Source organism: Phyllopteryx taeniolatus, chromosome 8 (genome assembly GCF_024500385.1).
Source record: "Phyllopteryx taeniolatus isolate TA_2022b chromosome 8, UOR_Ptae_1.2, whole genome shotgun sequence".
Taxonomy (NCBI): domain Eukaryota; kingdom Metazoa; phylum Chordata; class Actinopteri; order Syngnathiformes; family Syngnathidae; genus Phyllopteryx; species Phyllopteryx taeniolatus.
The window spans coordinates 206376-229906 of NC_084509.1; the positions used below are offsets into that span (position 1 = coordinate 206376).

The window sequence follows — 23531 nt, forward strand, 5'->3', positions numbered from 1 at the left end:
TGGTCTCTGTGAGTTCTGGTCTCGGGCAAGTGTTTGTCTCGGATGGTGTGGTCTTAAACAAACACTTATTAATAATAATGGCAAATGTGTTGTCTTGTGCCAGCCTAAAAAAAATTAAAATAAATAAATCACCCACTTCTGGAGTTCAAAAATTCAATGTCTAATCTGGAAAAAAACAACAACAAAACAGGTACAATGTGTACTTCTCTTATTTAAAAATGTTTTTATTACTCAGTTCACAACCTTAGCAAAGCGATGGGGACACGTTTTGATAGCTAAAGGTCGAGCAACAATATTTGTATGGAACAGTATTTTTCTTCTTCTTGGTAGAAGCACTAAATTAAAATGATAATAATAATAACCTACATGTACAGGAGCTGAATCAGTACCTCAATTTAAAGTACGGAGAATGATTTTCTTATGCATGACACAGCATTATTTCATTTGTCATGGGGAGGCTTCTTCACCTCTGCAGACTTTTGGTGTGCAGATTAGGGGATGATCCGTTGGATTTTGCTTTACCGGGCTATTCTTCAGATGTGTTGAGAATATAAACAAAGATAACATTTGGGGAGGACAACTTTGAGGAGTCAAGTGCCTTAGTTTTTGTTAGAGATACACAGCGCGTTGGGTTGTCTAGATTACATAACCATGACCCCTACTCTGGAATACATCAGCAGTTATTTATCACGGTAGGTTACAATAGTATAATGACATTAGGTAATGTTTTTCTCGGGATGGTTTACTTGGAAACACGTGTTGGCCTTTAGGTGTTCGGATTGTAAAGAAGACGTTTGATGCCATACAAAGTCACATGTATAAAACTTTACGCTTGAAGTACAAAGTGCAAAAAAAAAAAAAAAAAAATCAGTGGAGACGTAGCAGGTTTAATGGAATTGACTTTGACTAGCCAACGTGGCCACCCCCGCTGTATGAACCGAGATGGTATCGTCCCACATGGCGTAAAGTTTTCTTCCGCATTGCGAAGGCGAGTTTGAAACGCGACAAGGTAAGCTTGACCCTACGCATTTATTGAATGCGAGCGTAAATGTTCACTTTGAGCTGATAGATGTAATGCCCAATTACGCAATGCGAGGGTTTTCGCTACCTTTTTGTGTGCCATGAAATATCTTATATCCGTCTTATTCCACGTGTTAGCTAACAGTAATATATCACAAAACTAGCGTTTGTACGATGTGTTTATTCGGTATGTTGTCCAAAGTCATGTCCTGCTAGCCATTCGACGAAATTGTGTTCATCTGTGCCCCAATGTAAAGGCGAGTAAGTGGTTGAGCGTCCATTATTTTAACCTTTTGTCAACACGTTCAATATTTCTCCTATGTTTGTATTTGCTCTTAGTGAAGCGGTGACTTGTGTGGACGTACTCTGTTGAACACACCAATGGCAATAGGCTTTTAAAAGCCTCTTTTCATTGGACTTCTTAATTAGCAACAAACCCAAGATTCACATGTTGGTGAATCAATCCCTTGTGGGCTGATTTTTATGCCTCAATCTGGTACTGGGGCCGTGGTTCAGTTTGGGCTGATGTGAATAATGATGTCCTTGTGATTACAGTCATTAATTCTCAATCACTAAAGTTAGTTTCCAACATGAAATCGTTTCAGGAATGTTTTACTTTTTACCTAGGAGATTAGCTCTTCTGTTGGCAGTAGTATGCAAATTGATGAGTGTCATCAATTATTTGGGAGGCATGTACAGTGGGCTTACTGGTTGCATTCAAAGGAAAATTGGATCCTATACTTTTTATTGTTTCAATGACGTAAGTCAGCGTATGTAATATCAGTCACGTACTGGATACTATTATAACTAGTGTAACTTTTACTAGTTCTTTGTCCATGTTTCCCTAGGCTTGGTAGGAATTGTAAACACTTCAGAGCAGAAAGAGATAATTTTTTATGGTAGTTTGTAACATTGAATTGGAATGTCATGTGAGCAGTTTCCCCCCCACAAATGAGTTAAAAAGGCACTGTTACAGTTCGTGTGTAAACACCCCTGTTCAAAAAGCAGGCTGTTGTGATAAATCAATAACAATTCAAGTTTACTTTTCCCTAACATTTGTTTCTTTTTTCATCTGCATTTCATTCTCTTTTCACTCACATTGTTCATTTTTTCTAAAAGAAGATAAATCACAGCATCAACCTGGTATTTTAACCCTTTCTTGTACCTTTTCCAGGACTGACAGTCCTCTGTTGATAATCATTAATGGAGATTCATACTATGTCCTACACATTAACTCGATTATCATGTGAGTACTATGCCGCATAGGTCATGTGTGAAGTTTTCATCAGTTTGTTGAGTGCACACTGCGGAAATATATTTTGAAGAAGAATTTTTGCGAGGGAGGAACAAAGGGATTTAGCTCTGGTTGAAGAAAGCAGGTAAAATTTTTCTGTGAGTCATGTCGCTATGGCAACTTGTACCAGGGACCTTGAGATAGGAAATCAAAACATAAAACAGGCTACACACCAAACTGCCCAAATTCTGTTGTAGAGCAGAACTTTACCACATATTCAAATGTTCTTGGACTAAGCAATTTAGCACCGAACCGAGAGTTGATTGAGGATATCTTGAACTGCTGGTCTTTGTAGGCAAAAGAGGTTGGTTATAATACTTGTACCCTTTGGCTGTAATGCAATATGAAGTAACCCTGACAAAAAAAAGCCATAAAAATACAAGTTAAAAAAACAAACTATTTGTAAATAAGCAAATGTGACACTACAACTAATGTATAATGCCAAAAGAGTACATAGATGTGGTTTTGTGGTTGATCACCTGGTGCCAACGGACTCTTAATGATTTCAATCATTCACCGTAAGTAGACACAATCCTTGTTTGAATAAGTTGATAACCGAGAAAGAACACTTAGGAGTGTGCTAGTACATGAATGTACGCTTGCTATGTTATGTCACGTCGCATCTGTTGAGAAAACAATAATAACAATATAGAGCTTGTTAGTACACGCACCCGCACTGACAAGACCATCTTATTTTTGGGAACCCAGGCTACAGTGGACATCATAACCAGTCTTAATGAAGTTTATTCTTTGTTGTCAAACCAGTTAAAATCACTGGAAGGGGAAAAAAAAACAACAGAATACAACTTTTTTTGTCCCATAGTCCCCTGTGCTGTATTAGTCGCAGTATTATTGTATTTTATTGGGTATTATTTATTTATTTATTAAATCTCACTAGTGAAATTGTGCTACTGTTGTCCCAACAGTCTCCAGTGGAACCTTCAAGTTCTAACACCTTTCGTTCTGGGACCACGCTGGTCAGCCTGATTTGTTTTCATATTTAAAAAAGAAAAATATTCACACTAAAAACAATTGATAATCTGTGACTTTGCGGTGTAAATTCTGTTTGTCTTATATTAACTTTTCCTTTGCCATTTAGAGAAATAGAGACGCATGTAGAACTTGTCGCAACGCTACATCACAATAAGTTCCATTTCCAGTTCTATGGTCATCTTCTCACTTTTTCTTTTTGCCATCACTGCTACCTTTCTGGCCGACCGTTGGATCTCCGGTGAGTAGCATTGCACTGTTGCAAATATAATGGCACATTTATAAATCCCCTCTTTTTACATGACGTTTCACTCAAAAAATGTCATTTCCCGGTATGCCGCAAGGGTGAATCGCTAGGTGTGCGGGTGTGAGTCGCTGAATGTAATTTGTTTGGTTTGCACATTTAAGAACGAAGGTAGCGCCGTGAATGCTAACTTGAGTCTAGCTGATGTAAATGGTCTATGTGCACAAGCCCCGTGAAGCACTTAGGATATCGCTAGTGATTGGCAACCTAGTATCCTGTTAGCGTCCTGCTCCGGTCACGGAACGAGAAAATAGACAAACACAAGTGCTTCAACTGCCAGGAAAAATGAATAAGTGTATTGTGAGGGATACGTTTTGGTTATAGAAAAGCCACTTTGCACTGGATCGAGTCACTGTAATAGAGAGATCCACACGCAACGACATGGGGGTCCTAATAAAAAGAATTCATGTATTCATTGCCTCGCAGAGTAAACCTCCCAGTGTGAGCCTGGAGAAAAAAAAGAAAATATTTTTATTCCAAACGCAGCACAAACAACACCGTGTATTGTTGTTCCATGTAGTCCATTGCAGGGCACATTGCTCATTGAACTCAGAATGCAGGTCATGGCCCCTGCTCCGCTCCCCACGGCTTGGGCAGCTCGTTTCTTCATCGGTTGCTTGCCTCCCGCTTGGCGCAAGTCTGTTAAGCGAAGGAAAATAAACTACAAGATTGCCTGAGCAGCATGAGGGAAATCAAAAATAATATAAACTAGAAGTGCAACGATTAATTGATTATCAAATTCAACCCCAATTCCAATGAAGTTGTGTTAAACATAAATAAAAACACAATACAATTATTTGCAAATCATGTTCGACCTATATTTAATTGAATACACTACAAAGACAAGATATTTAATGTTCAAACTGATTAACTTTAATAAAATAATAATTAACTTAGAATTTTATTGCTGCAACACGTTCTAAAAAAAGCTGGGACAGGGTCATGTTTACCACTGTGTTGCATCAGCTTTTTTTTTAACAACATTCAATAAACGTTTGTGGGTGAGAAGCTCGGTCATCCGGGAGGATCTCAGAGTAGAGCCGCTACTCCTCCGCATTGAGAGGAGCCAGATGAGGTGGCTGGGGCATCTGATTCGGATTCCTCCCGGACGCCTCCCTGGTGAGGTGTTCCGGGCATGTCCCACCGGGAGGAGACCCCGGGGACGACCCAGGACGCGCTGGAGAGACTACATCCTTCGGCTGGCCTGGGAACGCCTCGGGATCCCCCCGGAAGAGCTGGATGAAGTGGCTGGGGAGAGGGTAGTCTGGGCGTCCCTGCTGAAGCTACTGCCCCCGCGACCCGACCCGGATAAGCGGTAGAGAATGGATGGATGGAATAAACGTTTGGGAACTGAGGACACTTATTGTTGAAGCTTTGTAGGTGGAATTCTTTCCCATTCTTGCTTGATGTACAACTTCAGCTGTTCAACAGTCCGGGGTCCCGGTTGTCGTATTTTTACGCTTCATAATGCGCCACACATTTTCAATGGGAGACAGGTCTGGACTCCAGGCAGGCCAGTCTGGTACCCGCACTCTTTTACTACGAAGCCACACGGTTGTAACAGGTGCAGAATGTGGTTTGGCATTGTCTTGCAGAAATAAGCAGGGGCGTCCATGAAAAAGACATTGCTTGGATGGCAGCATATGTTTTTCCAAAACCTGTATGTACCTTTCAGCATTAATGGTGCCTTCACAGATGTGTAAGGTACCCATGCCATTGGCACTAACACAGCCCCATACCATCACAGATGTTTGCTTTTGAACTTTGCGTCCATAGCAGTCCGGATGGTTCTTTTCCTCTTTGGCTCGGAGGACACGACGTCCACAATTTCCAAAAATTATTTGAAATGTGGACTTGTCGGCCCACAGAACACTTCCACTTTTCATCAGTCCATCTTAGATGAGCTCGGACCCAGAGAAGCCGGTGGCGGTTCTGGGTGTTGTTGATAAATGGCTTTTGCTTTGCATTGTAGAGTTTCAAATTGCACTTACGGATGTTGTGCCGAACTGTATTTACTGACATTGGTTTTCTGAAGTGTTCCTGAGCCCATGTGGTGATATCCTTTACACATTGATGTCTTTTTTTGATGCAGTGATTTCTCCAGATTCTCTGACCCTTTGATGATATTATGGACCGTAGATGATGAAATCCATCATCATGGAATTGGGGTTGTAAATCGACTATCGAATAATAGACCTTGTTTAACTTAAAATTTTCCAAATCCTTGTAATTTCAGCCTGTCTACAGTAAATGATTAATATTGATTATAATAAAGCAGTAGCTAAATATGAATAATTATATTTATTAAAATAATAAAGCAGACTGATTATTTTTGTGTTTCATCAAATTAAGACTCTTGCAACATCTTTTACTTTAGAAAACAGTTATCGACATTCTATTTTCGGACGCGTTCCAGACCAAAACATTAACTGAATCGTAATCAATTTATGCATATGTCTGTACATTTTCAGCACTGTCAATTTTGAAATAATGTCGTGATTTTAATTAAAGGATGGATAGGCAAATTAAGAGGATTCTGAAATTATTTATTTTTTTATCCGATGAATCCAAAAAATATTTAAATAAACGTTAGTTGCATACTTATTGCCCCCCCCCCCTCCCCCCCCCCGGCTCGGCGCCTGTACGTTGGGGTTCACCCAGGTGGACGAGAGGGTAGCCTCCCTCCGCCTTCGAGTGGGGGGGACGGGTCCTGACTGTTGTTTGTGCCTATGCACCAAACAGCAGTTCAGAGTACCCACCCTTTTTGGAGTCCTTGGAGGGGGTGCTGGAGAGCGCTCCCGCTGGGGACTCCATTGTTCTGTTGGGGGACTTCAATGCTCACGTGGGCAATGACAGTGAGACCTGGAAGGGCGTGATTGGGAGGAACGGGCCCCCGATCAGAACCCGAGCGGTGTTCTGTTATTGAACTTCTGTGCTCGTCACGGATTGTCCATAACGAACACTATGTTCAAGCACAAGGGTGTCCACACGTGCACTTGGCACCAGGACACCCTAGGTCGCAGTTCGATGATCGACTTTGTGGTCGTGTCATCGGACTTGCGGCCACATGTCTTGGACACACTGGTGAAGAGAGGGGCGGAGCTGTCAACTGATCACCACCTGGTGGTGAGTTGGCTCCGATGGTGGGGGAATATGCCGGTCCGACGGGGAAGATGCCGGTCCGACGTGGCAGGCCCAAACGTATTGTGAGGGTCTGCTGGGAACGTCTGGCAGAATCCCCTGTCAGAAGGAGTTTCAACTCCCACCTACGACAGAACTTTGCTCATGTTCCGAGGGAGGCGGGGGACATCGAGTCCGAGTGGACCATGTTCCGCGCCTCCATAGCTGAGGCGGCCGACCGGAGCTGTGGCTGTAAGGTGGTTGGTGCCTGTCGTGGCGGCAATCCCCGAACCCGTTGGTAGACACCAACGGTGAGGGATGCCGTCAAGCTGAAGGAGTCCTATTGGGCCTTTTTGGCCTGTGGGACTCCTGAGGCAGCTGATGGGTACCGGCTGGCCAAGCGGAATGCAGCTCTGGTGGTCGCTGAAGCAAAAACTCGGGAATGGGAGGAGTTCGGTGAGGCCATGGAGAAAGACTTCCAGACGGCTTCGAGGAAATTCTGGTCCACCATCCGTCGTCTCAGGAGAGGAAAGCAGTGCACCACCAACACTGTGTATAGTGGGGATGGGGCGCTGCTGACCTCGACTCGGGACGTTGTGAGTCGGTGGGGAGAATACTTCGAAGACCTCCTCAATTCCACCCACACGGCTTCCCATGAGGAAGCAGAGTGTGGGTTCTCTGAGGCGGGCTCTCCAATCTCTGGGTTTTAGGTCACCGAGGTAGTTAAAAAGCTCCTTGGTGGCAGGGCCCCGGGGGTGGATGAGATTCGACCGGAGTTCCTAAAGGCTCTGGATGTTGTGGGGCTGTCCTGGTTGACACGCCTCTGCAACATCGCATGGACATCGGGGACAGTGCCTCTGGATTGGCAGACTGGGGTGGTGGTCCCCCTTTTTAAGAAGGGGGACCGGAGGGTGTGTTCCAACTACAGGGGGATCACACTGCTCAGCCTCCCTGGTAAGGTCTATTCAGGGGTGCTGGAGAGGAGGGCCCGTCGGGAAGTCGAATCAGGAGGAGCAGTGTGGTTTTCGTCCTGGCCGTGGAACAGTGGACCAGCTCTACACCCTTGGCAGGGTCCTCGAGGGTGCATGGGAGTTCGCCCAACCAGTCTACATGTGTTTTGTGGACTTGGAGAAGGCGTTCGACCGTGTCCCTCGGGGAGTCCTGTGGGGGGAGTACTTCGGGAGTACGGGGTACCGAACCCCCTGATACGGGCTGTTCGGTCCCTGTACGACCGGAGTCAGAGTTTGGTCCGCATATCCGGCAGTAAGTCGGACTCGTTCCTGGTGAGGGTTGGACTCCGCCAAGGCTGCCCTTTGTCGCCGATTCTATTCATAACTTTTATGGACAGAATTTCTAGGCGCAGCCGAGGCGTAGAGGGGGTCCGGTTTGGTGGCCTCCGTATTGCATCTCTGCTTTTTGCTGATGATGTGGTTCTGTTGGCTTCATCAAGCCATGAGCTCCAACTCTCACTGGAGCAGTTCGCAGCTGAGTGCGAAGCGGCTGGGACGAGAATCAGCACCTCCAAATCTGAGACCATGGTCCTCAGTCGGAAAAGGGTGGCATGCCCTCTCCAGGTCGGGGATGAGATTCTGCCCCAAGTGGAGGAGTTCAAGTATCTTGGGGTCTTGTTCACGAGGTAAGGAAGAATGGAACGGGAGATCGACAGGCGGATCGGTGCAGCGTCTGCAGTGATGCTGACTTTGTATCGGTCCGTTGTGGTAAAGAAGGAGCTAAGCCAAAAGGCGAAGCTCTCAATTTACCGGTCGATCTACGTTCCTACCCTCACCTATGGTCATGAGCTGTGGGTCGTGACCGAAAAAACAAGATCCCGGATACAAGCGGCCGAAATGAGTTTCCTCCGCAGGGTTCGGGCTCTCCCTTAGAGATAGGGTGAGAAGCTCGGTCATCCGAGAGGATCTCAGAGTAGAGCCGCTGCTCCTGCGCATTGAGAGGAGCCAGATGAGGTGGCTGGGGCATCTGATTCGGATGCCTCCCGGACGCCTCCCTGGTGAGGTGTTCCGGGCACGTCCCACCGGGAGGAGACCCCGAGGACGACCCAGGACACGCTGGAGAGACTACGTCCTTCGGCTGGCCTGGGAACGCCTCGGGATCCCCCCGGAAGAGCTGGATTAAGTGGCTGGGGAGAGGGTAGTCTGGGCGTCCCTGCTAAAGCTACTGCCCCCGCGACCCGACCCGGATAAGCGGTAGTAAATGGAAGGATGACTGGTTAGTTGCAGCCCTAATATGAACAATAGAGGGTTTTTATCATACAAATGAGTATTTTATATCACACGATATACTCTTATCATACGGCTCTACTGAGCACAGTCTCCACGTATATCTGGATTATACTGTTCCCAGGAGCAGCACAATGAATCAGTCATGATTCACAAGCTGTTTAATTATTTTACGTTCTGTTTAATTATATAATTATTACTGTATGTTTTTTATGATTTGCAATATTGTTGCGTGCTAATGTCCTTATTAAAAACGCATTACAAAAATGTGGAACAGATTTATGGCATTCTCATTTCAACGAGGATAGAGAAGTGTTTTGAGTAACGAGTGTGAACAAATTAATCTTGTATGTTAAGGCACCACTGTAGGTGTGAATGTGAACGGTTTATCTACCTGCTCTGCACAGCTGGGATAGGGTCAACCTCTCATGGGTAACTTTCCAAGCGAGCCTGGTCTTTTCTAGTGTGCAAGCTTGTACTGTACCGTGTGATTGCGTATATAGCTGGGAACAGTTTTACAGAAACATCACAAAAACTCATTTGCATATGTTCACCCATGGACTTGAAACATGAGCTCAGAGCACAGTCCTTTTGCACTCGGTGTATAAATGGGAAAAAAAAGAGATGCTGTTCTTGAAGCTGGGCTAGAGATTCTTGTTGATTTCCAGCCAATTGTCCAATAATGCCTGCACAAAAGCAGCCATTGTATAGAGAAAGTAAGAGCATTGGCCACATCTGTTCGTCATCATATTTCCGCATGTAGTTTAACTGGTTCTGTGCCACTGTCCTCCTTCATTCACTTAGACCATTTCCCTCTTGAAACTGCAGCCCCATTTCCCAACTCATCAAACCTATTGGGTATTAGTTCAGCTATACTCAAATGGAAGTAAAAATAATAATAATAACTTTAATTTATAAAACTTGTAGTAATGATTTGTCCTAAATAAGTTGTATATCACAAAAAATGTATCTACACTATATACAATAGAACAGCATATTTTGCTCATTCCAAAATGAAATGATAGATTATTGACTCTTAGTTTGTAAAGAATTCAGATAATCAGAATTACTTCATTTGAGATTGTTCAGCAGAACGTTTTTCTTTTTTTGTCTAGAGGATGCCAGACATGGACCCTGAGAGCGCCACCCACACAGAGCCCATGGCTGATGAGAACGAGCCTCTTTTCAGCAACCTTGACCTCTTCCTCTTCTCCCTGATCGTTGGCCTTGTCATCTATTGGTTCATGTCCCGCAAGAAACCTGAACCCATCCCTGAATTTAAGAAGCTTGAAACAATGTGAGTCTCCTTCACCTTTTCATTTTTAAACATTTTGAGACAATATCATTAAGTACTTGGGCAAAAAAACTTTTTCAAACGAACAGCCTATACACTTTTGGTAATGATTCATAACTGTGATGATGATCTGCTTAGGTTGTTAAAAATGGCATCCAAAAAGCCGTAATTGGTACAGTATGTGCATGGTTGGTTGATTTATTGAACTGGTTATACAAACAGTACACATTGAAATCTAGCAATAGTACCACAATTGCTTTAATAGGTGAAATAAGAAAAATCATCTTTGCAAATCTGCAAATTTCTACATTGTGGGACTAATAAAGTTTTTTTTTTTAATTAATCTAATATAATTTATAGTCTTTACATGAACACATGCATATACATGAAATTTGTCCCCTGCATTTGTTAATACATTTCAGAATTCAAGCACACACTGGATCAGGGGCTGACTTAAGCACCCACACCTCAAAAACTCAAAACTTTACCAAGAATTTTCAAACCTAATCTCAAAATGAATCACCAAAAAAGTAAATTGTTTGTAGACAATTTTGAATTGTTTCAAGCTAATATTTTCCCTGCAAACCAAATGCGCAAGCTGAACCCATCAACATGGACGAGCCAGGATGCTGAATTTGTTCGAAAGTGTTGGCAACTCAACAAACTTGCATGCCCACTTAAATCATAACTACCCGACCTATAGACCCTTTCCGAAAAATTTGAATGTCATGGAAAAGTTTATTTATTTCCATAATTCCATTCAAAAAGCTACATTTTCATCGATTACAGATTCAGGGCCCACAATTTAAACAATTTCAAGTATTTCTTTGTTTATTTTTACCTAATTTGGGCTTCCAGCTCATAAAACCCACAAAATCAGGAATTCAAAAAATTAGAATACTGTGAAGAAATCACAATTTACTTACTAAAAAAAGAGAGAAATTAGGGTCACATTAAAGCAATCAAAATATGGTACTTTCAAAACTATATGTTAATCTTCATTAATTGGCTGAGAATCCCTTTGCTTTAATCACTGCCTGGATGCGCCGGCATTGCGGCAATCAGCCTGTGGCATTGCCTGGGAGTTATGGAAGCCCATATTTCCTTGATGCTTGCTGTCAGTTCTTCTTTGTTTTGGGGTCTGGTGACCCTCATTTTCCTCTTGATAATACCCCATTGATTCTCAATGGGGTTTAGATCCGGCGAGTTGGCTGGCCAGTCAAGCACTGTGATAGCATGGCATCAAACCAGGTTTTGGTGCTTCTGGCGCTATGGGCAGGGGCCAGGTTCTGCTGGAATATGAAATCTACTTCTCCAAACAGTTCCTCAGCAGAAGAAATCATGAAGTCCTCGAAAACATTCTGGTAGGCAGAGTTTACCAAAACCTGCACTAGACATTACACCCCAAATCATGACTGACTGGGGATATTTCACACTGGACAGCTTGGGTCCTGTTCTTCACCCGTGTTCCTCCAAACCCTTGGGCCTTGAGTCCCGAATGAAAGGCACACTTGCATAGGAAAAGAGGACAGTCCAGTCTTCCTCCTCCTTGGCCCAGTTGAGACGCTTTCTACGTTGGCTCAGGCTCAGAAGCGACTTGACCCGAGGAACCCGACAGTTGTAGCCCATCTCCCGGATGCGTCTGAATGTGGTAGTTTTTGAAGCTGTGACTCCCGCCTCATTACAATCTCTGCTAGATTCGTGAATCTTCTCTGTTTGATAATCCGCTGAAGCCCACGGTCATCTCTTTTGCTGGTGCATCTTCTACTGCCACATTTTGTCCTTCCACTAGACTTTCCATTGATATGCTTGGACACAGCACTCTGTGAACAGCCACCCTCCTTAGCTATGAACTTTTATGGCTTACCCATACTATGGAGTGTGTCAATGATGGTCTTCTGGCAAGTTGTCAAGTCTGTAGTCTTCCACATATTGAAGCCAACTGAGACAATTGAACCAAATGATATCGACACCAATTTAATGACATCTCGGGAAACCTGTTCAGGTGCTTTGTGTTTAGTAGATGTGTGTGACATTCAGTTTTAATACATTTACGGCCCATAAAATTTTTTATTCACAGTATTCTAATTTTTTGAATTCCTGATTTCGTGGGTTTTATGAGCTGGAAATTCAAAATATGTAAAAATAAATACTTGAAATTGTTTAAATTGTGGACTGTGAATCTATAAAATCTTAACTTTTTTGGGAATAAATAAACTTTTTCGTGATATTTTTTTTTTGTAAAGGGTCTGTAGTTTTCCCATGTGGGCAAAACAAAAAACTGCACCTTGACGTACAGAACCTTTGTCCCAAAAGCCAACACTCATTGAGGCGTCTGGTCGACAAAGTAAATACAAACTGAACACTGCAGAGGGGTGTGCACGTACAGAAAGTGTAGTTTGCTATATTGCAAAAGAAATACTTCCCTGTAATACAGTTTAAAAGCCAGTATTTTGAGAATTGCTGCAAACGTTTGACAGACGGTACGAATTGCCTGTGAGAAAATGTCACAAAAGGCAATTCCACAATTCAACAACAAAGTGGGTGGCACTAAATCATAGACTTATTAAAGGAAATTATAGACATCGCATTTGATTGTGTCACAACAGATAGTTTTTGTGGTCAAGCTCAAACATGACTTCCTCCATGAGGTGTCAAATGTACAGCCTGCGGGCCAGAACCGGCCCATCAGGGAGTCCAATCTGGTCTGTGAGTGTTGTTCTACCTGTCAGGCAAGTTTGAATTAATCTATACCAGGGATGTCCAAAATACAACCCGCAAGACATTTGCAGCCTGCTGTCAATTTGTTTTATGGCCTGTAATATGTACTAAAAATAACATTGAACATGACCCGCAACTCTAATTTTGCTGGCTTCGATTTTCTTCGCCTCCAAAGACACTGGAGGACAAGATGACACACTCTGCGAATGGTTTCGTAGCGTGGGCAAGTTTATTTAAAACTGAATGAACAGGGGGGTTTCTCGTCAAGTATTCCGACTCCTTGTCACTGTGGGCTGGGGAGGCGGGGCTGCTAGCGTACACTTACAGTATATATTATGAATCTTTAAAACAGTGAAAATGCACCAATTTCTGGCCAACGTGAATACAAAGACAATGTGGGTCACAACTTAAAGTGTGACCTTTTTTGGTGAATCAGCGTTTCAAACTTTCATAACTTTCTTAATCTTTATCGTATTTTCAGAAAGCTGAACTTTAAGTAATTATAGAAAACAGAAAAAGAAGTGCCCAAGTTTACAAAATAATGATCAAGACTCAAGAGCCAAACAGTTTGCAGATGGCGGTCAGGTGATGTGGTATGCTTTAATGGCATACTCAAACATGCATAGAAAAAACAAACAAATTAGGAGTCAAGAAGGAACAAACACTTCATAAGTTGTTAAAATATACAGGAAGGAATAAATAGAGAACAGTAAAGAAGGACTTGATTTAAAAAAATCATGAAATTAGTGGTAATTTCAAACTTTAATTTACAACTGAAGCGACAAAATATGAGCCATCAGGTTAAGGGTAACATCAGTGACCTGGCTAGCGGCAGGTCAAAAAAATCACATTTGACAGAAGCAATGTCAAATGTATTATATATAAAAATATATAATACATCTTATCACATGGATTTGAAAAATTATTTTACTCTTTGTTTTTGTGGCAGGGTTTATATATATATATATATATATATATATATATATATATATATATATATATATATATATATACACACACACTTTCTCTACAGAGAAATTATGAGTCATGATTAAATCTAGGACGTGTTTTATGTCATCAGTAGTGGTGTATGGTAAGGTGAATGACGTGTGGTTTGTGGCATCCTTGGATCTTTTTCTATGTGGCCCTCGGAGAAAATGGTTCAGACACCTCTAATTTATACATAGAGACTAGGGCTGCAAGTTTGCAACTAATGATTATTTTAATAATTGATTAATCAATCACTTATTTTTTTGATGAATCATTGCATTAATAAATCATTTATTTCCATCCCTTTATTAAAAAAAATGGACATTTCAAATTGGCTGTGTCGAAAAGTGCACAAACATTTTGCTGGATGAACATACCAGAGCTCTTAAAGTAATAAATTGTGATTTCAAATAAATAAATAATTAAAAAACAACTAAATATTGAGGACAAATAGCTTTCCAATATAGGCCATGGACCAACACGCAAAAACATACAAATGTCATTGTTGCAGCCCTAATACAGACTTTTATTTTAAGTTTAACTTTTTCTTAGCTGAAAGAGGAAAAAAAGATCGCTTCTAATCCATGTATAGATTAAGAAATTTTGGTAGGTGTTGTTGGATTTATCTTACCCAACATTATAAAAAATAGACACAAAAGGAATGAAGACACTGGTTTCTTTTTCTCATGAGGAGGGCGTATGGGAGATTGTTCAGATCAGTCTCTCAACACGCTCTAACCAATCTCTCCCGTCGGTCCTGCATTTATTTGAAAATAGGAGGGTTTTTCCCAGACATAATGTTCTAAACAATAAGACACAAAACATTGGACCAACACCTGTCACGTCCCCGACCACATCCGATCACGTCCTTGGTCCAGGCGCCCTTCCATCGGATGATGCTGAGTCATCTTTTTGAAGGCGAGACATCTAAAATCGTCCATAATACTAATGCAAGCTAAGCAAATAAATGATAACTTCTAAAATATATTTAACATTTCCCTCCTGTTTATCATGTATTTGCACAAATTCTCATATCATCATACAGTCACTTCATTTAGATTTTTAACTGTAGTATCATTTTTATGAAACAAATACATTTACACTCAGAGTAAACTTGTCATACATGAATGTTGTAGTTTAAACATCGTAATCATCTGCATCAGGAAACAAATCAGTTAAAGCAAAATCATCATCATACAGTAATGGATACATCAGCTCAATACGGTTCTTCATGGGGGTTATGGCTGTGGTGATTAATTTACTGATTAATGCCCGAATGCATGGCATACAACAACATCCACACAATGTCAGAATGGCTGCAAAAACAGCAATTGATATCAATATTGGTGAAATTAGGGTTTTATATTAACCAAAAACGTCCATCCAGCTGTCCCACAAGGAGTGTTGATTGAGGGTCCGTAGACCATCGATGGCTCTGGTCAAGCTGCCATCTGAAGCAGTATTGTTTGTTCTCATAACATACCGCAAACACCTCCCTCTCTTGCGAGGAGCATGTCGACAGCTATGCGGCCTTGGAACGTCCTTGAGCTGCTCGTGCACAGCTTCCAACCCACTCTGAGTCCAATTTCCTAATCTCTGTACATTGAAGTGGATATAGTTTATCCCATCAACATTTTTATTAATCGTACACCAACAGCATATGAAGTATTCAAATCCTCCTGCAACTTGGTCAGCTAATTTGTATTGATTAGGAACCCCACGAGGAACACCTATGGCGTCGATGTATGTTTTATGTTGGATAATTTTGCCTCTGCCAGGATAAATCTCTTTTTTGTCAAGTATGTCCAAAACACACAAGGAATTTGTCTCCGGTAGTTGGAGCCGCTCTAGTACAACAGACAAGTCAATTTACAGAACACTTTGGAGACATAAAGACTGACAAAAAAACAATTGTGCAAAAAGATGCACTCCACTAGCAGCAGTTTGAATGACTAATATCGCAATAGTCCGGTGCAATGACCGTTGTGCAAAGGGCGCTGAGACTTCAAGGAGTGGATGCGGTTTAAAGTGACAAGTAGTGCGATAATCTGGGACAATGGTTGTGCAAATGTTGTAGATGCTCCTCAATCAGTGTGCAAATGGAGCAGATGCTAATCTGGCATGAGTGGCCAGTATATGCAAATAGTGCAGCATGGCGGGACAACTACAGCGAGTGCACGAGTAATACATAATTGGCCCCACAGAAATGTGACAACAAACTCAAGTCAAAAAATTGCCAGCGTGTTGTAATGGAATAATACAATCTTGTGATAATTGTGCCGGAACCATGCGCAACAAAGGCCTGGGACCCATGCAAACAACACAATCTTTTCTCGCTACATTTGGTGCTTGTTCCATCAATAGTAACCAATTGTTATTTTGTCCTGAAACTCCTGTGACAACAAGGAACCAATCATCAGTAGTTATGTTGTTAACCATTAAAATTTGTCCACCTTTCTTTGAAGTTTTCAATGGCATTTTTGGTTTAACACGGTTCCTATAACACAATACTACTTGGAAGTGGGGATCTTTTCCACCAGAATAGGCCCACAAGCTCACTATCAAACACATTGGGTGACTTGATTTGTATTTCAATATTAAACTATGGGCCGTTTTGCTTAGGTTAAACTTCTTTCTATGTTCTTTTGCTGTTCTTTTTGACCAACTGGACCAATAGTAACCTGTTTCACCAATGAGGTGTTCCCATCCAAAGCCTATAGTTGCATACCAGTCATATCCAAATCCCCAATTCTGCCCATTCTCTTGAGCATCATTGGTGAGAGCCGCATATGGAATTATGATTAAAGCAGCTTGATTTTGGGGGGCACAAAATATTAAACCGTTTTGTCGCATTTGGAGGCCATGCCCACAATTTTGATCATCAGCTGTACTCCTTTTGATACGAGTTAATGATTCAAAATGTTTTTATTATTGGGTTTGTCATATTGGTCCAGTTGGTAGGTGATTTTCTATCTAAAAAATGGTTTTATCATTGAGGGTGGGACGTCCCATGTACCACAAAAACAAAACGAACACCATAGTAGCCAAAGTTGCTACGTAACAACTTATCGAATCTCATAACAAACGTGGGTGTGCCTTTCTGCTGAGTTCTCACTAAACGGGTTGGTGTCTTTTTTCTTCACTGACCAGCAAGCGTTTTCAGAATCTACACATCTGCTCCCGCTCCGTTATCAGACTTTTGCTCACCTTCCCAATTTGAGTACTCAGCTGAAATGACTCTTTTACAGTGTGTTAAATGAACCCACGTGTTTCTTTCTGCTATTTTTTAGGGCTGTAAAGTGTCAATCTATCTGTGCCACCATCCCTCCGGTTGAGACATGTGACACAGCATGGCTCAATATAGCAGCCCATTTGAATAGCACAGAAAAAAAAAAAAAACCTAATGTAAATTTCATTTTGTAGTTTTTCACTTTGTTTTTCCCAATAATTACGTTCTTGTTGTGGAATACTCATATTGGCTATCAGTATAGATTGTACCATCTTTATTTATCAGTAGTTTGCATGCCTCGGTTAATGCTACTAATTCAGCAGCTTGTTCAGCCAATTCCTGACAATCATGCTGCGTGCCTTCATCAAGTAAGGGTATTAGTGTGGCTGGATTTAAGGTTGTGCATCGCTCAACAGTCAAATGTGGTTGTGACAGCAAGATGGCAATGCAAGATAAATGTCTTGCAGGTGATAAAAACGCCATATTGGTTTGCAATAGGAGAGCAGACACTGTATGTGGGACCTTAAGGGTAAATGGATGAAATAACACAATTGTGGAACTGCTCTCTACTGCCGTCAAGGCTGCCACAACTGCTCTGGCACAATGTGGTAATGCACACGTTACGTTGTCCAATTTAGTTGAAAAATAAGCTATTGGTCTTAGCTTATCACCGTATTGTTGTGTAAGTACAGAGGTCATGCAATAACTTTTACAATCTACCATTTGAATGAATGTTTTATCATTAAATTTGGAAGGCCTAGCGCAGCACTGGACACCAAATGTTGTTTAATGTCACAGAAGGCCTTTTCTGCCTCTGTACTCCATTAAACAGATGTCATTTTAAGGTTGTCGTCATACATTAATTTTGACAATGGTGCAACAATTTCTGCATAGTTTGGAATCCATGCTCTACAATAATTTGTCAGACCTAAAAATGATTATTATGTTTCTTCGTCTGTGGTTTAAGATTTTTTAAGACTATAGCTTTCCTGTCTTCTAATATAGTCCTTCCTCCTACACTGAAATTATGGCCTAGATATTTGACTTGCCTTTTACATCATTGCAATTTATTTTTGTTAACTTTATGTCCCTCTTCTGTTAGATGATGCAGCAAGGCCAATGAATCCTTGCATGTCTCTCCATCTGTAGATGCCAGAAGACATGCGTGTTGTCATAACTTGTGAATAATTAGTTGGACTTTCACAGTAACCTTGCGGTAATCTAGAAAATGTATATATATTTTTTTTTTCTCAAATGTGAATGCAAACCAAAATTGACTGTTATTTTCTATTGGTACTGAAAAGAATGCATTACTTATGTCCACTACTGTAAACACAGTAGCGTCTGATCTTAATGAATTTAATAATGTGCGTGGGTTTGGTACGCATGCTGGTCTCTGTATTACCGCAGTATTTACTGCCTGTAAGTCTCCAACCCACTGAAGGTGGGGCCTTTTTTACAGGGAAAAATGGGTGTGCTACATGGTGATTCTGGACACTCCACTATAACTCCTGCCTTAATTAGTGCTTCAATTACCGGTTTGATTCCTTCATGTGCATCTGGTTTTAATGGATATTGACGAATCCCTGGTCTATATTCTGTTTTGGGTCTAATTTGTACCGGTAAAGCCCCTTTAATAAGGCCTACATCAAATGGTCCCGTGGACCATAATTTTATTTTATTTTTTGCAACTTTTTTCAATATTTCTTCATCAATTTCAGTGAGAATCATTTGGTCTAATCAAACAGGTTGCATGTGTTTCCCTTCATCACCCTGTATTGTCCAAAACATCGCCTTTCTAATTAGACCAGTTGATGCACTGTATTCCAGTTTGTTTTATGCAGCTCATCACATTCTTTTTTTATCTTCTATTTTTGTGATAAGCTGCAAGGCTGCAGACAACAGGGCCTTTCCCACGTTTAACGGTGGTTTGTCTTTTATTTTTTATATAATTTGATTCCTGCAACGCGGCTATTTTTTGTGTATTTAACCAACCATTAAAGCCGTGTTCGGTTATCCCCGTCTCTAAATATTAAATTTTATCAGGATCCTGTTTTTTTTTTTCTTTTAAATTTAATTTAATGAACCTCCAACCTTTACACTGCAGTGTATTCCTGTTTTTTATTTTACTACCTCCTTTCCCCATTTGAAAGAATTTGGTTCAGTGTAATACTACCTAGGGTAGTCTAGAACACTGTTTCTTTTCAGTAGGACGGTGATTCAAATTTGCTTTCTGTGGTAATTCTCACTTCAACTCTTTCGAGTGGAGAATTCTTGCCTTTGCATCCACAAAAGTCCACCGTTTACTTTCCCACTGTTTTGGTATGGAATGAAAAACCTAGTGGTTTCCCATTTCCCATTTACACTCTCATTCAAACAGTTTTCATTCACACTTGCTCGTCAGAGGACTCCGCCGTCCCATACGGAATTTAACTACGTCTGTCAACAGCTCATTAGAGGACTCCGCCGTCCTATACGGAATTTAACTACGACGCCACGAAACTTTCCTAGTTTCTTTATTTCACCCGCCATTAACTAGTATTCACAGGGTTTATTAAACACGGAATTTAAGTACGTACAGGACTCCGCCGTCCTTGCGGAATTTGTGGACTCCGCCGTCCTTTTTTCTAAAAAAAAATTTAAAATTTAACTCCCCAGTCGTCTTCAATCCTGTGGATTGTCGTCAACCTTCAGATCCCAGTTGAGGAGAACGAAGACCAGTCCCGTAAAGGGTCTTACTTGCCGTGGCCACGGTCTCTTAACTGGAAGTCTGCTCCACAACTGGAATCCTCGGGTGTGTTGACATCCGGCTCGAAGGACCAATTTAATGTTGGATTTATCTTACCCAACATTATAAAAAATAGACACAAAAGGAATGAAGACACTGGTTTCTTTTTCTCATGAGGAGGGCGTATGGGAGATTGTTCAGATCAGTCTCTCAACACGCTCTAACCAATCTCTCCCGTTGGTCCTGCATTTATTTGAAAATAGGAGGGTTTTTCCCAGACATAATGTTCTAAACAATAAGACACAAAACATAGGACCAACACCTGTCACGTCCCCGACCACATCCGATCACGTCCTTGGTCCAGGCGCCCTTCCATCGGATGATGCTGAGTCATCTTTTTGAAGGCGAGACATCTAAAATCGTCCATAATACCAATGCAAGCTAAGCAAATAAATGATAACTTCTAAAATATATTTAACAGTGTACACACCCATTTAATGCATGCTAATAAATGGCGATGGGCTGCTAATTGTTTATGCAGACTAATGCTTACTTACCTCTTATAGATTCATTGTGTTTTTGCTCAAATACGCCAGCTTTTTATGACAAGCTATTGGGCTAAATTTGTTGTAAATTTAAAATAATTTCTAGTTCATAAGTTGTTTTATAAAAGGTACCTAAAGTATATAAATCCACTGTGATCTGTATGTTGCACATTTGTAGATGAAAACATTGATTCAGATTGCACTCATTTTTGTTAAATTCAGATGGCAAATCAAGATAATGGCTATGTAATTATTCTGCACTAGCACAAAACCTTTATGAATTGTTTAGGCAATATTTTAGGTAAAGCGTTAACATTCTTTGCTGTCAAACAAGAAAAATGAAAAAAAAAAACTAAAACTTGGCACATGGCGGATGAAAAGTACAGGAGTAGTGTTGTGGAAAGTGGGTGGACTTAATGGATCAGGCTTTTTAACATTCTTAACTGTAATAGAAGTGTAAAGAGAAGTTAACCACTCTATAGTAGAGTCCATGAAGATTGAAAAGACTCTTGTACTAGTTGACTGTACTGCTCCGCAATGATGTTTAGCGCCTGAAGTCGACTAATCGCTAACCACGTGTTTTTTTTGTTTTTTTTTTTTGTTTGTTTGTTTTGGCATTAACATCATGGACGCCTCTTAGAAAGCAACATCTGTGGGAGGGGGTGGAGAGGGGGTATTGCTGCAAACTGGTGGTGTGGAAATAATTTCCCCAAAATTAAATCTATCTTAAAATACAATATAAGCAAAAGTGCTGCAGTCATCTGAAAAGGCACCCGCTAATGCTAGCTGACGAACAGCCTACCGTAATTTCTCGTGTATAATACATACCCATGTATAATATGCACCCCCAAAGTTGACCTCAAAATTCCGGAAAACCCTTCTACCTATGTATAGTGCATTTTTACAAGGCATGATTTTGCTTCTACCCATATGATCAAAACATTAAATATTATCTGTATTTTGTCAGTTTTTACAAAGAATTATTCTGAAGTTAAGCACTTGAACACTTAATCCTTTTTTTTAGTGGCTCTTATTTTGAAATTCACAGCCCTACTTTTATTTAGTGAATTAGAAAACACACAGTTGTACTCATGTTTGATTACCCAGGCAGAATTTGTAAGATGGGTACAATTATTTAAAGAAAACGTGAAGGACCAGGCGAAACACATTTAAGTTTAATGGGATTCAAATTAAACGGTCAAACATTTCAGGAAAGCATTATCATTAAACAAAACATAACCATAAAGAAAATAATGATGGTTGTTGTACATTCATCAGTCATATTTTAATAAATAAATGAATAATTTAAAGATTCCACAAATTCTGCCAGGGTATGTAAATTTATGAGCATAACTGTACATATATGCAGTCATACGTACCTCTCATATTTGAATGAAAGTGTAGGCTACACCTTTTTTTATAACCACTAGGTGGTGGTGGAATTTTGAAATTAAAGTGTACAGTTTTTTTATAACCACGAGATGGCGGCATACATTTATAAAATGTGAAAGTTTTTTTCAATTTGCCCCTATACCCATGTATAATGCGCACTATTGGTGTTTGACCATTTTTGGGGGGGGGGGGGAATGCACATTATACAAGAGAAATTACGGTAAATCCTTACATGAGATCTTATTAATTTCACCAAACACCCTCCTCTTACAGAGAAAAGACAGCAGCAAATCACCAATTCGCTGCTGTCTTTTCACCGAACACACATTGCAGCAGGCAATGTCTGGATCTTTTCTGATGTGGTGAAGGCTATTGATGCAGCACGGAGAGTTATAAGCCATCTAAGAAGACGCTACAGTACTGTACGAAGAACATATCAATGAGGTCATCGACAAAGCGACGTTGACTTGACTTTCATCACATTTGTCTTGACTTAAAAAAAAAAAAAAAAAAAAAGTATGTAGTCCCATAACCCGGAGAGGAGTCTGGTGCATTGACAAATGTGTAAAGAGGATTATCCTGTGTGCCTGGTAGTTCCTTCGCATTATAACCAAATGTAGCTGAACATTTTATTCCTATCTTATTCTTGTTGTCTATGTATTGTAGCCATATTGTATACTGAGCAGTGTATACTGAGCAGCCTGCACTAAGACGTGTACAATTTTGGTTGCAGTATTACAGCTATGTCCCAATAAGTTCCATCTCCATGGCGGTCGTCACACTTTTCTTTGGCCATCACCAGTATATTTCTGAAGAAAAACACCAAAACAAAGCACAATTGTGGAGTTAATCCTTTTAGATGTTCACTAAACTGAGGTCTTATCAAAATGGATACATTTTCACTTCATGGTGGTCATTATTAGCTGACCCTGAAATGCTTTTTCCCCCCCTTGTCAAATCTTTCGCTTGGTTGTTCCTTCCCCAAGTCACAGCAGTCGAGGGTTGGAGGCTTGGTTTGTTTCCACTGAACTCTAATGGAACTGACGACATTTGTAGACCCTCCCCAACCACAACACAAATTATTTAACCACCCAAAACTATGCTCTCTGACTGGTTGAGGTTTTGTCACTGAAAGAACTGTTAAGTTTGTAAGCTCTTGACTTTGTGCGTGAGTGCTGGTCACCAGAAGAATGACTGACCACCAGGAAGCATTTTATTACTTTACTCTATCTGTGGAGGGGCGGGGATACAGGGAAGGACCGTAAAATGACACGAGCGCAGAGATGGTGTGCTCTCCCATTTAAAAGTGCAGTGATTACAAACTGTTTTGAAGGAGGCGTAGTCTCCATGTATTTCCTGTGCTTTTGTTTTTGGCCCTGAACTCATGAGAAGGTTACGAGCAAAGCTTTGTTTTTGTGGCGTCTCCAAAAGGTGGAAGTTGAGGCAAAAGACAAGCAAGCCTTTCTTCACCCTGAGTTACTCACCCCCCCCGCCACAATCTTTCTCCTCTCCCCTGCTTTTGCTTTTGTGTATGTGCGTTAGATGAGCTCCTCTTCCATTGGGCCTTGTCACAAATGGAATCCTTTTATGATAAATGAGGTTGCCATAGCAATGGCATTCCCCTCTCTCCTCCAGTGATGTGGGGGCGGGGGACAAAAACATACCAT

General features: G+C 41.0%; 1 protein-coding gene across 3 annotated transcripts in view; it reads left to right on the plus strand.

The window, feature by feature from the left end:
* Nucleotides 1-873: 873 nt before the first annotated feature.
* The window catches only part of porb (P450 (cytochrome) oxidoreductase b), a 35877-nt gene continuing 13219 nt past the window's right edge, over nucleotides 874-23531 (plus strand). The window contains exons 1-2 of one of the 3 annotated variants that reach the window (XM_061780935.1): nucleotides 874-1009; nucleotides 10081-10262. In XM_061780935.1, coding sequence (XP_061636919.1) covers nucleotides 10084-10262 — 179 coding nt within the window. In that variant the 5' untranslated portion in view covers nucleotides 874-1009; nucleotides 10081-10083. Of the gene's footprint in view, nucleotides 1010-2247; nucleotides 2267-3308; nucleotides 3546-10080; nucleotides 10263-23531 lie in introns of those variants that run through there. The other 2 variants (XM_061780933.1, XM_061780934.1) reach the window with 2 other exon arrangements.